Genomic DNA, 17,100 nt, shown 5'->3' on the forward strand with positions numbered 1-17,100 from the left:
AGCACTCACTCCTTCCTCCAGGTGGCCGCGTTTTGGGGCTGTCTTTGGCAGTGACCAACTTTCATGCTATAATATAGTTATTTGAGTAAGGTCTCGGTTGTTCAGTTTTGTACCCTCAGCACCTAGCATAGTATATACTCAAAAAGACATCTATTTACTCTCTGCGTAAACAAGCTCTATCTTATTTTCCTTTGTGTCCTCCCTGGCTCTCTTTTCTGTCTGCTGTAACCCACCACACAGACACATACACACACACACACACACACACACACACACACACACGGCTGGCACCTATGTTGCCGCTTTGCATTTTGGGGGCTTGTTTAAAAGCGATGAGAGAATGACCATACTCTCTCATTTATTTGCCTTCATCTTCTCCATCCAACCTATCCCCAGGCAGCCATGCCTACCCCCAGACACGTCCTCTCTGGAAGCTCATTTAAGAGCAGATCAGAGAAGCCTCACCCAAGGATGAAGAGGTAGGAGAACATGAGCAGGGAAGTAGTGGGTACTGGTGCATCCGGATTTGCCCCCTCAGACCCGTCCATTCAGCTCCTACAACGCACCAGGAAGAGTCTCAGACACAGCAATGAACCAACTTGGCCGTGGCCCTACCAAGTACCCAGGGACCAGAGGGGAGGTGCCTGGCCGCTGGACTGGGCTACCACAAATCAAATTTGATAAGACATTCCCCAGCATAAAACCCTCCTGGGGGCTCCCAGGCATTCACAGATCCACAGGCCTCTCCTTTTCCCAAGGCTCAGGCTAGAACCAGTGTGTGTGTGTGTCCTACTCACCCAGCTGTTGCTGGTCTTTGTGCCTTTCCTTCTACGGACCTCCCCCCATCTAAAATCCAGTCTCCTGAATGCCTCCCCACTCCAGCACACATCTGTCTATTAGATGACTCACCCGGCTCCTTCTGTGTCCCTTCTCCCCAGAAGCCTTCCCTGATCCCCATCCCACCCCAGGCTGCACAGGGCACTTTCTCCAAAACCCACCAAATCCTGGGTGCTCATCTCTGGACCCACTACACACAGGAAATACTTATTTATAACACGTTTCTTTATCTGTCTTCTCTCTTTGCCCCCCCAAACTAGACTGTGTGCCTTTAGGGGAATGAGGGTGTCTCGACATCCGCAAGCCTGGCACGGTGCTTGGTACAAAGAAAGCTCGATCATATTTGTTAAATGTAAAAGACGTGCACATGAGTGCACAAACATCCATGTGAGTGCCAAATTAGACCACTTCAGCAGGAAAAGGAGAGACGCTCCAGGGCCAGATCCCCAATTGTGAGAAAGTGGTGCCACCCAGGAACTGGAACTTATATATTATCAGATATAAATTGCCTTCATCTTCTCCATCCAACCCCTCTGCTCCTGCCAGCTGGACAAACGACAGCAATGGGCAAAGGGCACATTATCTGGTCAGGCATCTGGGGAGAACTTGTTCCTCCCTAGTGGGAAACTGTCTGTCTGTCTGCCTCCTCCCAGGGTGGAGGATGAGGGTAGGAGATCCAGAGGGAAGGCGCAGAGGGCAGGCTTCGCGCTGCCAAGGTCCCCGAAGGGCCCAGCCGCCTTGGCAGGAAGCCAACCACACCCGGATGTGGTGGGTGGTGAACGGGATGCGCTGGAGAGTCCCTGGCCGGCCTCGGACACTGACTAGATGGGTCACTTTCGCGGGATTCCTGCAAATCGCCCAAAACCAAGGTTCTGGCAAAGGGAGCAGAGCTCGGTTTCCCGCTGGTTTCAGGAGGGGAGGGGGCTTCAGTTTCGGGAAAGGAAACCCTGCAAAGGGAGCGGAGATTAGAAAAGACCAGAAACCTCAGTGGCACCATCTCACCCACGGTTGCCCACCACCGACTTCTCTGGCAGCTTCCCGTCGGTCCCCGCATAGCTGCCTCTCCATTCAGCGTTCAAGTGATGCAGAGGAGAGGGGAGCTCTGGCTGTGGGGTTCCAGTCCAAGTCGGCCACTTTCTGCCCTTGTGCCCCTGAGCGAGTGGCATTCCCTTCCTCTGGGCCTTTGTTTCCGCATCTGTAAAATGGGGCCAAGGTTGGAGTAGAGGGCCTGTAGATTCTCTTTCAGCTGGACTTTGCCAGATCCAGTAGTCTCCATACTGCACGCTCCCTCCTCCACGGCCTACTCCCCCCCTCCCCGCCCGCCCCATCTTAACTCCACCCCCACCGGGCCGCCTCCCCCCCCCCCCCCCCACGCCGGCCGCTAGGGGTCACTGCGTCTCTTTGTCAGCGAGGAGGAGGGCGGCTAGCCCTCCGGCCCTCCCGGGGCGGGAAGGCGACCGAAGGGGCACCTCCCGAGCCAGTGGGCCTCGGCGGACCCCGCTGCCCTCGCCGGGGACCCGCCTCCGCCGGGGGCCGGAAGGTGCGCGCGGCCGGGCCGGGGCCGGGCGGGCGCGGGCCGCGCGTCGTGAGCCAGGAGGGGGTTAACGCTAACCCCTCCCCCTCGGTCTGACATCACGGGGAGAGCGGCTGAGAGGCTGGAGCTCGGCGAGTGAGAGAAAGAGCGAGAGCGGCGAGCGCGGCGCGGCTCGGCGCCCGGGCAGCTCCACATTGTTGCGGATCGCCGGGACCCGGCAGCGCGAGCAGCAGCGGCGGCGCGGGGTGGCGGGGGGGACGCGCGGCGCACCCGGCTCGCCCTCCGCGCGCGGAGCCGCACCGCCCGAGCCGCCGAGCCGCGCGCCCGCCCGCCGCCTGGGCCCCGAGCCCACCGCGCCTCCCGCCCGCCGCCTGGGCTCGTCCCGCCGCCCTCGGAGGACGGCCGGCCATGGACGCCTGCAAGTTGGAGCCAAGCGGGAGGGTGTGAGCGCGCCGGGGGCCGGGAGCCCGCGCCGCGCAGCCGGGCAGCCGGGCGCGCCGGGGGTGGGTCCCTCTCCCCAGCCCGGCTCTGCGTGGAAGAAGAGGGCGGGGACCGGCGCGGGGAGGAGAGCGGAGGAGGAGAAGGGGGCATGACTCGTGCAACTTGCGGCGGGCATCCACCGAGCCTCTGAGCCGCCGGCGGCCCGGGGCCGGGATTGCGGCCGCGCCGATCGCACCCAGCCCACCCCGCCCCGGCCGACGGCTACGGCTGCGGCTGACCTGGATCCTCCGAGCGCCCGCCGGCCGGCAGCGATCGACCTTCGTCTTCCGGGCTGCTTTCTGGAGCGCGGGGAGCGCTCTCCTCGCGGACCCTCTCGCCGGACCCCCGGACCCCGATGGCTCGGATGGGGCTTGCGGGCGCCGCTGGACGCTGGTGGGGACTCGCTCTCGGCTTGACCGCATTCTTCCTCCCAGGTAAGCGCGTTCCGCCTCTGCCTTTTTTACGCCTCCCCCCCCCCTCATCCAATGCCTTCCCGGGGCTGGGAGCTGGATGGCGGGCACGTCTGGGTTATAGGCAGCGAAAGGAGCCCGAAAAGTTGGGTCACGGCTTAGGTAAGGGGGGGTGCGGGTGGCACGGCGGAGAGAGAGGATGAGAAGCCCAACAGCCTGCCCTGCAGGGAAGCGGTCGGATGCACGTCTCTGTGTAGCAAGAAAGCACTTTCTTCCGCTCAGTTTTCACAAAAATAATAATATGTAATAGCGTTGTATTTATTTAATAACCAGCTCTCAGCTCGGGAAGCAGTTTGGAAACACTGTATGTTACATAAATGCAAAATAATCACCGTAATCTCCGTCTCAGGGTATGAGACAACAGCCCCAGGGGGAGGGCGTCAGTCTCTCGGAGGCGGTGGGCTGTGGGTCTGGAGGATGGCAGGGGGGTTCGTCTCTGTCCCCGGCCCCTTTGCCAGACGGCTCCGCGCGCTCGCGCCTCCTCCCGCCCCACGCAGCCCCACGCGGGCGCCGAGAGCCGGCTCCTGCGTCAGAGACAGCTTCTCGCTCACCTGCGGTTCCTCTCCCGGTGGGTGAGGCCCGGGCCACGCGGGCTCGCAGCCTCCCGGCCTTGCGCGGGCTGGACTTCACCTCGGAACTCCACTCCCAGTTTGCCGCCGTTCCCCCCCCCCCCCGCCCAGGAAGCGCCCCGGGCTTGGTGCCAGCCAGGTGGCTGCATGACCCACTTTCCCGAGGATGCCCCCTCGTGTCCTTCCTCCAGGTGCCGGCGGCCGAGGGGTTAACCCGACGCCCGACCCTGGGGTGGCCCGCGGTGGCCCATCTGACGGGTGCGGTGGGGGCGGAGGCTGGGACCCACCGGCGGCGTATTGTGCTGGGGAATGAACTGGAAAATGCGTTTAGGAGGCAAATCCGACCGAGTCCCCTCGCCTGGATTTAACCCTTTGTGTCCCTGGGGAAGCTACCCAGCTCCCACGGTGGCTGGTGACACCAGCGGAGGTCGGGGTGGGGGTGGGGTTCCTCCAGCCCTCTGGGAAGAAACCTGAGACGATCTCCCGCTCCCGCCTGGGCTAGATGGGGTTTTGGCGGGGGAGGGAGGGGGCTTGGCTGGAGCACGTGCTCTGGCCTTAGGGTGGCAGAATAAGGGGTCAGAGTACAGAGAGACCAGCTCCCGCTGGGGCGAGAATACCGGATCGCTGGCAGCGGCCCGTTGGAAATGCCCGTGATGCCGCAGACTCGTAGGCTGGTGTGTTACCCAGGGGCCAGCCTGGCTGCTGAGTTGCGGGGCTGGGGTGCACCCCTGGAAGGCAGGAACCTGGCCTCATTCAATTCTGTACCCCTTCTGCCACCAGCCTACTGCCAGGGCTCCACAGATCTCGCTGAGTGGCCGATGGCATCGAAAGCACTTTGTAGAAGCCAGCACAACGGTGCCCCCGCCCCTACAGCCTGTGGGGTGCTGCCCTGCTAGGTGTGGGGGGGGAGGGGGCACTACCCATTTCCAGGGGCCTGACTAGTCCCGTCCCTGGCAGGGTGGTCATGGGGAGTGAGAGGTCTTCCTCTCACACTGGACCTCCTGGGAATCCAGCTGGAGCTCAGGCCCTACCTAGGACTCCTCTGACCACTGGGGGTTTGGGCTTCTGGGAACCCTTAACTGCACAGTGTCCACACCAGGATTCTAGGGAAAGGAGAGCTTTGGGGGAGCTCTAGTTGGTCTGGCACACCAGGGGTTAACCTAATTCTGGTCGGACAAAGAGTGGGAAGGTTTGGGGGAAAAGAATGAACTCACCCCCATCCTCCCCTCCTTTTGTTGTTCTCTTTCCCCCAGCTTTGTGATACACAGTGGTTAATTCCTTCTTGGGGGGGGCGGTGCCTGCTGGAAGCCTGCCCACTCAGGGAGTGGGGCCAGGGAGATGGCACTCCCACCTGACTCAAGTGTAGACACTACCCCCCACCAGAAATCCAGATTGAGGGGTAGGATGCAGACCTAGAACCCCAGCTCAGACAGGCACTTCATAAGCACTCCTCAATTGGCTGGCATCGTCATGGCTGGCTGGCATCAGGGGCAGCCAGAATTCCCTGATCGGCCAAGCTCCTGTACCCTGAGCTGGTGCCCCTGGTCCCCTGCAAAGGGAGGCAGGGGGTGTGGTGGTGCCCATCTGACACTTGGATGGAGGCTGGTAGGCTCAGAAGTTGCCTGCCCACACCCCACTTTCTACCCCCCCACCCCCCCCCCCCCCCCCCAGCTCCCTCCTGAGTGCTCACTGCCGCTCCTCTCTGGGGACTTGCCAGCCTGATGCTCTTTTCTGGGTTCTCCTGGGCTGTGTCAGGGAGCACCGGCACAGGACCTCTCTGGGAGAAAGCAGGTGGGGGCAGCCCCCAGTGTGTATGATGACCCCCCTGACTAAAAAAACAAAAACAAAAACAAAAAACCCCCACAACATTCCCAATCTGGCTATTGACGTGTAAACACAGAAGTATGTTTTTACAACACAGACTTTACCAGGCTGGGTGGGGAAGCCCCACGAGCTTCTGAGATAACAGTTCCTACAGGTCAGCTCCGAGGAGAGGGCCAGTAGGGGCTGGGGACTGCACCCTAAAGAGGGCCCGGAGGAGCCCTGGGGGGAGGCAGAGAACCTACCTTTGAAGCAGGTGCGGAGAGCTGGTGTCCCACCTACACCACACCCTCCCTAATTGGCTTCCCCAAACCTTTTGTCTGGAGAGAGCACACACACCCCAGGTGTCATGCGCACCCTCGGAAGACCTGTCGGGCCGCCCGCACAGCCCTTCTCTGCAGTCTGCACAGAGCTCCCAGAAGGTGGTTTCCTTCGAAACTCAGAGTGTCAGAGCAGCTGGGCCCTTTCCCTCTCTCCCCATTTCTCACAGACAGCGATGTGCTCAGGCTTGCTGGGCAGGACATTATGGCAAAACCAATTCTGCTGGCCTGGGGATTACAGCGTGTGTGAACAGCAGTCTCAGTGCCTGTTTTGGAGGCTGTGCTATGGAGAGTGTCTTGGAATCAGATTCAGGGCCTAATAGCCAAAGCTGGAGGGGAGGAGAAGATATTGCAGAGCCTGGGCCCAGCAGCCCCGGCAGAGCAGCTGAGAAGACATCTCTGAGCCTGAATATCTGTGGCTCGGGGGCAGGGGGGCCCCTTGTGGTCCCACGCTGGCTGAAAGCATGGTATTAGTTCCCTCCTCGGCCACCCAGCTTTGCACAATGAATCCACCTCGGTGGCCACTTCCTGACCCAGGACCCAGTTGAATGCTGCCAGGATGGTGGCACCAGCCATTAGGACCCTAGTGCTGACGGCTGAGCCAGTGGGCTGGCGCGAGGGGCTGGGGGTTCGGGCAGAGGGTCTGCCCCAGCCGCCATTGTTTAGCACTGACTAATGTTCATTGTTCGGCACAAACGGAAAACACCCAAGGGAGGTGTGAATATACCTTGGATTTTCCTGATCTGATCTTTCCTGGTTAACCTGGTAACTTGAATGGCTCCTACCTGGGGGAGAGACAGAGAGGGGGCCTGTGTATTCATCTGTTTTACTGTTGTTGTGTTGTCCGTTTGGTTGTTTTTTGTTTTTTTTTTAACTTTGCATGTTGGCCAGGGTGCCAGGCTGGGATGGACACTAGCTAGCTATGGGACTTAGGCTGGAACCGTTCTGACAGTCTGCATCTTGTCTCGCCGTCAGTGTCGAGTCGGTACACGCACACACGCATGTGCAAGCTTTGTGTGCTTGTGTTGGTTATTGTGTTGGTTATCTACAATGCCTTGTGCCCCTGCAGAGCCATGGGCACGAGGGCAAGGAGGTGTTGTTCACTGGTATGTGTGGGTCACCACAGGACTGGGGCCATCAATAGATAGCAGGTGGATATTCACATGCAACTGATTTCTTAAGTCTTTCCAACTAGGATTTTGTGAGTAGCTCTGAGCCTTGATAATGCCTATATTGATGTCAGAGTGTCCGGGAGTCGGTTTTGGGAAGAGACCTAGGATTTGCCCTCAGACAGCTCCTTCCAAGATGCGCTGTCGGGTCCTTTGGGGGGTGGGCAGCCTCTATACCGGTTGCTATTCCTGTTCTGTCCTTGGCTTTAGATTGGACCTCCGCATGCGCACAGGGAGGTGCTCAGCTGGAGAGACTTTACTCTCTTCTCTCACTGGCAAACAGCGTCTGGAACCTGCTGCTCGCTGGGGCCTGGCTTGTCCCACAGCTTCTCGAGATCCCTGCAAGGCTGGGAGGGGCCCTGGGAGATAGGTTTTCAGCTACTGATTTGGCATCTTTGCTTCCTGTATGAATGCTTGGGGAGCAAGGGGATCATCTGTGGGGGGGAAAGGTGGCATACTCCGAGCATTTAAAAAGGGGCATGAGTGTGGGTTTTGGTCCTCCATAAATAGCCCTGCAGAACCATACGTGTGCCCAGGTCGGCAACATACATGTGCCTGGAGACACCTGGCTTGTGCAGCAGAACTCGGGAGCCCCCTTGGTGGAAGGGGAAGAGGGCTCATCCTGGGAGCCCAGGACCCTGTGCCCCAGGCTGGCGGGCAGGTGCTTTTCCCCTGTGATGCCCGCCCCTCTCCATAGAGACCAGGTCTGCGGAGCCAACAGCAGATGTGCTGGCTGGGGCAGGAGGTAACTTAAGATCTGAGCAGGGATCACCTTCTGGAGGGAATGCCCTGAGTTGGAGATAACACCATTTAGTCCAGTTAACCCTTGAAGCTCTGGATTCTATGTGCTGACTTGGGAGATGGGGAAAGAGAAAAGATAGATGGAAAGAAGACACATTAAGCCTAACATCTGAACCCTGACCCATTCAACAAGGAGAGGTGAACTTGGTACAACAGGAGAGACCCAATAAGGACACAAAGAAAGTCTTCCTGACGGCAGGCTGTAGGCTCTTTAGGGCAATGGATAATCCCAAGGTTTATCCTTGGATGGGGAAGGGGGGCAGTGGTATGTATTCTCAGGAGCTCATGGGATCTGTGCCTCTCTAGGGCACGGCCCTAGGGCAGGGCAGCAGCAGTGATCCCAGGCCCTACTCAAGAGAGAATGGCATATGGCTTGCTTCCTCTCCCTGCAGCCTGGGGAGCACCCCATCTTGGCCGCCCAGCAAAGTGCAGCCAGGTCGACTGGGTTTGAATCCCAGCTCGACGAATTACTAGCTGAGTAGACTTGGTTAAGTTTACTTCATAGGCCTCAGTTTTCCCCATCTGTACAATGGGTTTCTGTGAGTACAGCTTTCAAAGGGGGTTGTAAAGATTAGACTGACAGTAAGGTATGAAAAGTGTTGAGTGCATGGCAGGCATGTGATAAATGGGCAGCGAAGTGGCAGCTGCTTCCGTGCTCCATGCCTTTCCTCTGAGTGGTCCCGGCCCCCTCTGCATCTGCCAGCGGGGCAGTGCCACCTCTGTACTCTCCTGAGGAAGAGCCACTCAGCTGCCTGCCCAGTGCTGACCTCCCCACCCTAGTCACCAGCCAGGAGCTGCTCAGGGAGCCCCCTCCCCCCACCTGGACACAGTGGTGGAGGCTGCAGCAGCCCTGGGGGCTCAGGGGACCTGGTGGGCCCCAGGCACCTGCATGAGCCCGATCCTGGTGGTCGCGGACTTGCACACGCAGCAGGTGCTCTGTGGCCTTTGTTCTGTCACCAGGGGCTCTCCTGGGCACCCTCCTCACTCCCTGGCTACGGCACAGCGAGGCTCCGTTGCCCATCTGGAGCTCTGGCTGGGATAGAAGCCCGGGCTGGCAGAGAGGGCCTAGGACTCAGCCCCTGCCCTCCTTCAAAATTCTGCATTTGGGGGAAGGGTGGGCCACTGGACCCTGTCTCCAGCAGTCCACTCATCTGGCAGGATGGTACAGCCAGATCGAGAATCCCTCCTGGCGTCACCCCCTTCTCGCTGGTAGAAAAGCCTCTTCCGGTTTCTCCTGTTGCGGATAGAATCCTTTTGCCACTAATAATAAAGATGTCTATGGTCCTCTTGACAGCTCATGGTTCCAGCTGATCCTCCCAGTAACCCCATGTGAATGGTATTCCTGGTCCTTCCATGAGGAAAGTGAGTCCGCTTAGTAATTTGCTGACCACCTCCAGCCAGTGTGGCCAAGTGAGGTGCTGGGTCCTCTGACTCCCAATCCAGTAGATGAGGGAGCTGAAACAGGCTGAGGTGGATGCATTACAGCAGGGGTTGAGCCGGGCCACGATAGAGTGAGTCCAGTGAGACGGTCATGCACTTCGCCAGCCACCACCACTCTCCCCCTGCAATAAGCCAGAGCTCCCTAGGGAAGTGAGGGATAAGTGAGGACATGGGTTGGAGGGTGGCCCAGCCGGAGCTTACCATGGAGCCCAGGTCAGCACCACAGTACAGGACGCCCAGCAGCCGAATGGCTGGAGTGGGGGGAAAGGCCGGGGAGGGAAGGGTGTCTTTCTAGAAGCTAGAGCATCACCCCCTGGAGATCTGGCCTGAGACGTGGGCAGGGCTCTGGGGTATGAGCTTGTGGACTGGCCTGGGGCCGCAGAGAGGGGAAGGGGCTGAGATTTGGCAGGCAGAGCCGACTCCTTCTCCCAGGCCACTCCCCACCCGGCTCTGGTCTGCGCAGACCCCAGTTTCATTCCCACTTTATGAGGAGTCTCATTACCAAGCCACAGACAATAAAGCCTGCCCGGCCACTCTGGCCCGGATCTCATTAGAGGACATTAGTTCCGCTGGCTGGTAGCTCCGCTGGGACACAGCTGCAGGCGTGGCCCAGGAAGCAAAACAGGCCAGTGGCCATGGGCACAAGAATGTCCCATTGGGAGTTTGAGTTCGATCTGTGGACGCTTAAGTGGAATGCCTCCTGGAATGTGTGTTCCCCAAGGCTGGAAACACTCCTTCCTGCCCCCTTGGGCCCCCCACTTCTCTCCCCTGCCTGAAGGGGAGAAGGACATAGCTCCCCCGCAGGACCGTTTCTAGGAGTCCGCTTTGTCTGGCAGGACCTGGCCGAGAAGCTCAGCAAACCACCATTCTGGGGGAGAGGGCCTTTGGGGGACAGGGCAGCAGCCCACCCTTACCCCTAGGTCTGAGAGACACGTGCTAGCAGCAGAGAGGGAGTCTGGATTCCTCACAGCCACCTCAGCCTGAATCCTGGCCCGTCTTTCTGCCCAGAAGCTGGGATGGAGACCTGGGACCACACGGTAGAAATTTCTTTCCTCCCCTAAAGATGCACTGTGGCAGCTGACAGCCTTGGCAGGAGCTTGCTGGTCTCGCATCCCTCCCGGAGGTGGAGTAACTTGCTCACAGTCACTGTGTTGGAGCCGTGGGTCCCCTCTTGGGGTTCTCCCCACCAAAGACGGGATTACTTCTTGCTTTGCAGATTCTAGTCCCTGTTGACAGCCCCTCTCCTCTCTGTCTGCACCTTCCCCTCCTGCTTTATCTTGATCTCTCTTTCCCCTGCAATCGTGCATACCTGCTGGTCACCAGAATACCACCAGGGCTCAGTCACCATGAAAACAAGACCAGAGCGAAGGGAAGCCTGCCCCATCTCAGTGGCTCAGTCTTGTGGAGGAAAGTGAGCAGCAGGCCCAAAGAACTGGTTCTTAGCACACACGAGCTCACTTGTGTGCTCCCATGGAGGGTCACACAGGCCAGCCCACGCTTTGGCACATGAGCTGGTGTGCCCGCCAAGTGAGTCAGCGAAGATAGGAGGGCCGGTCTGTTTGGGCAGACGCGAGTCAGCCTGACTCTGGAGGCAAGGGGAGTGGAGACCTATACCGGCTCTTGGAGCTCCCCAGTAAGGCCCTAGGCTTAGGGCCTTAGTCCTGGTGGCTTGCGGGCAATTGCTCTCAGCTGCCAGGACAGAGGAAGTTCCAGAAGGTGCCTCAGAGCCAAGCCAGCCTTGTAACCACTTGTGGGCCTCACCTCGGGAGGGGCTGCTTGCAACGCCCTTGCTCCCAGGACTCTGGCAGGGGCCCCTTACTCCTGGCTCTCATCTGCCCACACGGCTTCTTGGATGGATAGACCTAAAGCATACGTGAGAAAGACACTTCACAGGCCCGGAGCATCTGCTCGCTGCCCCCTCCCTGGCTCATCTCGCACTGCCCTCCCCCGAAGGCCAGGCCTGCCCAGCCACACACCCCTGTATTCATGCCCCAGGTTTCCCCGCCTTACTTCCCATATCTAAATACTGACGTGAGAGCCACTTCCATCATGAAACCTCCTGACCCCCCCCCCACCCCCAGCTGGGGATAACCTCTCCCATCTCAAAGCCCTCTTGCACCTCATCGTGCCACTCTGTGCCACTAATCACTCCTCGTCTTGCTCTATGGTCATTCGGGCCTGGGACTTATCATCTCCCCAAGACCAAGAGCTCCAGAGGGACAACGTCCATTACTGATGGATCTCAGTGTCCCCAGGGCCTAGTACAGGGTTGGCCACATCAGGGGCTGCTGGTAGATGCCAGCTGGATACATGGTTGGTCGTTTGGACAGTTGATGACAATGATAGTAATAATGAACTTTTATTGAGAGTACTTGGGTGCCAGACACTGTCGTCAACTTCTTAAATGTAACAACTTACTTAATTTTCATAACAACTCATGTGGAAGGTACGTCTATTCTCCCTTTTTTTTTTTTTTTTTTTTTTTACATAAGGAAAGGTGAGGCCCAGCAGAGGTTAGGTAACCTGCCCCTAGTCACACAAGTGACTTACTAACTAGTTAAGTGGCAGAGCCAAGAAGTCAGGCCCAGTGTCCACGATCATACCACTTAGCTAAGCGGGTGGACTGGCGATGGAGAGAGACAGCTTACCAAGCCTGGGAGTAACACAGGACCTTGCATCCAGAATGCCCACCACCCCTGCCTAGTGCTCACCCCCCTGTTCCCTTTGATGGTGCAGGGGTAACCTGATGGGGAGTTGTCAGTGCTTATCATCAGAGTCTCGGTGGTCATCACTACTGTATCCTTTAGATACCTTACAGGTACTAGACACACAGTCATTACACCTGGTGGATCCTGCTGCAGTCACTGTTACGTCTTGGGAGTGTTGATGTGGCTATGCTGGAGAGAAATGTCTCGATATCATCACTCTTTCATCCCCTGAGCTTTGGGGCATCACTGCTGCCACGTGGGGGCCTCCTCCCACGCTGCACCGTGAGACTAGGGCCAGGGGTAATAGCTTCTCCCAAAGAAGCCGCTGGGAACTACCCCCAGCCGGTGTTTGCAGGCTGCCCCTGGGCCCTGGGTGGGTCCACAGCTCAGCAAGCTGATCCTCTGACAGAGCGCATCCGAAGCTTCTGGGAGGTTCTGGTCTCTCTTGCCCTCACCCAGAGATTCCCAAAAGATGGCAAGGGAGGGGCCCCTACCTGGAGAGGCGGGGAGGATTTAGGGTGTTCACCTGTACCAGCTGCTTGGATCCCCTGGGATGAAAGGGCTGGTGCTTCCTCTGCCCCAGGCAGGTTCAGAACAGGGGGCTGGCCCAGAGGCATGGCGGCCTCGCGGCCTCGCGGCAGGGGTAGAGAACTATCCCAGGGAAGAGGGTCGTGGGGGCAGAAAGATCAAAACGCCTTCCAGGGTCGTGGCGGAGGACTGAGTGACCTCCAGATAGCTCACACGCAGACTGTCCTCTCGACGGTGACCCAGGGCCGATGCTCCCCTCAGCACACCCTGACCCCTGCAGGTCACCATTTGGGCTCAGGCCTCACAAACTTGCTTAATTAGGAAGGTAACTGGGCTGCCAAACAGTCACCTGATATGTTTCGATGCCAAAGAGAAATTCCTCCTAGACCCTCTGCTGTTCTAGATTATCCATGCTCCGTTAGCTTGAATTACGGCAGAGCCTCTGTGGCCCAGACACAGGCCAAAGCTCTGCGATTGGTTCCTGAGGCTGGAGTCTGCCCTGCGCCCAGGAAGAGCTTGGAAGCAATAGTAGGATGGAGGCCTGAGACCCGCCTGATGCCCATCCAAACCTAAGGAGTGCGTGTCAGGGCCCAGGGCCTACAGATGCCCACCTATGTCTTGAGCCAAGCCACTTCTTTGCCCCTCTTCTCTACCCTGTGGGTCAGGCGTCCTTCAAGAGTTTTGAGTCAATGGCAGAAGGCTTCAGCGGTGGCTCCTGGGTAAAAATTGGAGCGGAGGCAGGGCCAGGCTTCTCCCGGGTGTAAATAAGATCAGAGCAGAACAGCCGTGCTGCACTGGATTATTTTATTATGATTGCCCACCTCCCCCACCCCCCGAACTGTCCTCACCTCATTGGCCTAGATAGCTACATCTCGCAGAATGATGGATGGGCCTCCTCTCCCTTCCCAGGCAGGGTGGCGAGCCCTGCTGCCGAGACGCCCTCCTACCCGGTCCCTTCCCAGATTTATTCCCTGTGTTTATGCTGCCCGGAGAGTAATCAGTGTCCTGGGCCGGCTGAGCACTCTGATTATCTCCGCTCGATTGATGGATGGGGCTTTGGGGAACTTGGGCAATGGCCCCTGCCTCTCCCTGCCCACCCGGCACCCTTCCCACCCTGAGTCACCTCCCAGGGGTCAGATGAGGGGTCTCCCTGTCTATACTGGGGGCGGGGGGGCGATGGGGGAGGGAGCCCGCAACATCCCTCCCTAACACCCACATCTTGGCCCTGCAGTGGGGGCGAGAACTGGGGAAGGGTCTCTGTGGCTCCCCCTTCCCTCCAGGGAGCCCGGAGCAGGGGCACACAGGGCCACCAGGCAGCTTGCCTGGGGACCAGCACCCCCTGCTCTGCCCAGGAAGATGGCTCGATTCCCCCCTCCCATCCTCTCACTCCATCACTCCTACCCCCTTGGCCCTTGTGTACACGGCTCAAGCCATAATGATAATTTGTGCAGCTTTATGTGTTTCTTTACAAGTGTTTTTATGTCCTCTGTGTGTGTATGAGAGAGGTTTATGGTGTGTGTGTGCGCGCGCGCGCACCTGCGCATGCATGACGTCACATGCTCTGTGTGTATGAGGTCCTGTGCTGTGTGTGTGTGTGTCTGTCTGCTCCTGATTATAGACACTGATTGCCATCTTCTCCCCCACGGAGGTGGGGGGCTCTCCCCCAGCTGGGGGGGCAGAGCCTGGATACTGGGGGGCAGGAAGTGGGGGGAAAGAGGCCGGCAGTCAAAGATGATGACTGTCCCTGGCAGGGTCCGCACTGCCCCCCAGCCGCCAGTTAGAGAATGCAGAAGGTCAATCTGAGATAATTGTTTTGTCTATAGGATCACAAACAACTGGTTGGACTCTTTTTTTTTCTTCCCCCGGCAAATTGAACCCACTGTTTGTTTTGGAGCCAAGTGGTCTCCGTCTCTTACTACTTACGTGTGCCCACATGTGGATCTGTGTCTTGTCTTCTCTGAACTTGAGTTCCCCCCACTTGGAAGTGGGTATGTGAGAACGAGAGGCTTAGAAGAGGTAGATAGTGTGTGTGGTGGGATGAGTGCAGTGCCTGGTACAGAGTGAATCTTCACACCACTTGGTGATTATTAGCTGCTGCTTGCCCAGGGAGGTGACATCTAGGGGAGGGTCCGTTCCCTGGGGCTGGGACGCCTGGCCCAGCACACTGCAGGGGTTCCTCAGCTGGGTTCCTCTCCACTTGGGCAGGGTACATCATCTGCGCAGGCCCCTGGGCTCCTGGAAAATCACCCCCACCTCCAGATGGTCCCCGGAAGATGCCTGGTGGTGGCTCTTTGGAACCATCCTGTGCTCCCTTCTTAAAGAGTAGTGGAAGCAAGAGTTATATGCCCTCAACCAAGGAACCCCACGCGCAGGTGTCTGGCCGCCCGACATGCTGGGTGCCAACACTTGTGGGAATCCCTCTGCCCTGGGTGTGTGGTGGCAGGAGGGGGTACACAGGTCCATTCCGGCACTCCCTCGACAGTGTGGGCACTGCTGCCTCCCGTGGACCCCACACTGAGCAGGGAGCAGGGACTGAGCAGCAAACATAACTTCCCGCCCTCCTGGAGCTCCCAGTCCCACAGGGGATGGTATCTGCCCTCTGGCCTCACACACAGCAGGGGGCACCCGAGGGTGCCATCTCTTAATTCCTGCAGGCCACAGGCCTGGCTGGGAGATGGGGAGAAGGAGCTGGGGCCTTGTGGGCTAATGCCCAAGTAAACCTGTCACTCTTCCTAAGTCTTCCCTGCTTGGCTCTGAAGGGGCAGGTGTGATGGGGCAGGGGACTGCCTTCTTAAAGCGGGCTACATTTCTGAGCCCATTCGGTCCCCTCCTGCCCCCAGGTCTGGGAAGAGCCTCCCAGCTGGGCTATCAGCTGAGGGTAACTCCCTTCCCTGCAGGATAGACAGGGGAAGTCGGGAGAATCCTGGCACTGGAAGGAGAGCAGATAATGTAACACCCATTCACTTCTTAAAACCCCTCAACCCCATCCCTGCTGGTTGGTTGAACATCCAGCTTCAGGATGAATACCCCCAGTGACGGGGGACTCAGCACCCTACGTGGAAGTCCCTACAGCTCTGAGTGCCCCAGATGCTTCCTTGTACTGAGCTGAGATCTGCATGCCTGAAGCCCGCACCCGTGAATCCAGTCTCAGCCTCCTTGGGATCGGTGTGGAGCACATCTGATCTGGCACAGGATGTCCTTCCAGAGGGTCTCCCGCTCTCAGGCTTCTCTCCCCTGTGCTTTTGGCCAACTCTGACCGACCTGGCCATCTTTGGGGCTCTCCATGGAACCAGGTCATCGAGATCCCTAGCAGCAGGTGTGGGGCCCAGAATGGGGGCTGACCTGCCCCGGGAGTTTGGCCCAGGATCCCGCAGCCACTACAACCATCCAGGGATCCGGGAAGAGGCAGAGCGGGTTGGCCGCCGCCACGCTTCCCCACCTCCACCTCACCCCTTCCGAACCCTGTTTTCCTTTGGATTAACAATAAATTGCAGTGAAAGATCCGCTTATCTCCAGTGGGAATTAAGGAATTAAGTTGGTGATGGGGAGAGAAGGGCCTGAGAAAGGGAGCATATTGCAGTTTCAGGGCATGGAGAGGACAGTGGGGAGGGGCTGAGGAGCAGGACCCTCCGCCTGCAGTCTCTTCGCCCTGGAGACAGCGGGAGCAGCCCCTCATTCTCCCAGCAGCCTGTGCCCTAATGGGGATGGGTGGGGGCCTGTTGGAATGGGTGGGGCCCCCCCGTGGGAGGCAGTGCACCGCAGGGACGCCCACGTGGCGTGACCTTCTGCAGCCTCTCCCATCGCCCACTAGTGCTTCGCCGCACAGGGTGGCCTGTCGCGGCCCTAGGAGGGCGAGCCAGGGCATGTGGCAGGGTGAGGCACCCCGCTGTGGGACATGTGGTACGGATGCTGCGATCACCCCGGGGCAGCAGACCCCTGTGACCCACTCTGCTTCTCTGATGGATTCCCGTGGCCAGTGCTTAAAGGAGTCTTTCGCCCCTGGAGAGTCTGGGCTTCTCTTTATCCTAAAGTTAACCCAGAAGCCTCCTTCTGGAGTCCCAACATTGCCTCTGCCCTGCTCAGCTCCAGAGCCCCTTCTCCCACATCCCCCAGGCTTGCCTGCTCCTTGCCACCCTCCCCATCATCAGACCCCTCCCTAGCAGCAGATTTGGGAGTGCCCCTTGCCAAACCCTGAGGCTAAAAGAGGGAGAGATAAGGGGCTGAGCTACCCTCCAGAGAGTGGGGTGGGCGTGGGGGTTGGGATTAGAAGTGAAGAGGGCATGGATCCCAAGGACAAGGCTGCCTTCGGGTCATCCAGAACAAGCCCAAATCTAGTTTCAATCACTGTGATCCCAGTCTCCACTGACACCCTCCCGGGGGGCTGGGAGTGGGAGTTGATGTTCACCAGCGGCGGAGGCCGCTG

The 17,100-nt window shown here is 58.7% G+C and overlaps 1 protein-coding gene across 1 annotated transcript in view; it reads left to right on the top strand.

Moving 5' to 3' along the window:
• Window positions 1-2,705: 2,705 nt before the first annotated feature.
• Window positions 2,706-17,100, top strand: part of NECTIN1 (nectin cell adhesion molecule 1) — a 63,551-nt gene continuing 49,156 nt past the window's right edge. Inside the window, exon 1 of the mRNA XM_044919199.1 lies at window positions 2,706-3,285. Within this exon, the coding sequence (XP_044775134.1) occupies window positions 3,207-3,285 (79 nt within the window). The 5' untranslated portion in view covers window positions 2,706-3,206. The remainder of the gene's footprint in view (window positions 3,286-17,100) is intronic.

Source organism: Neomonachus schauinslandi, chromosome 11 (genome assembly GCF_002201575.2).
Source record: "Neomonachus schauinslandi chromosome 11, ASM220157v2, whole genome shotgun sequence".
NCBI classification, from domain to species: domain Eukaryota; kingdom Metazoa; phylum Chordata; class Mammalia; order Carnivora; family Phocidae; genus Neomonachus; species Neomonachus schauinslandi.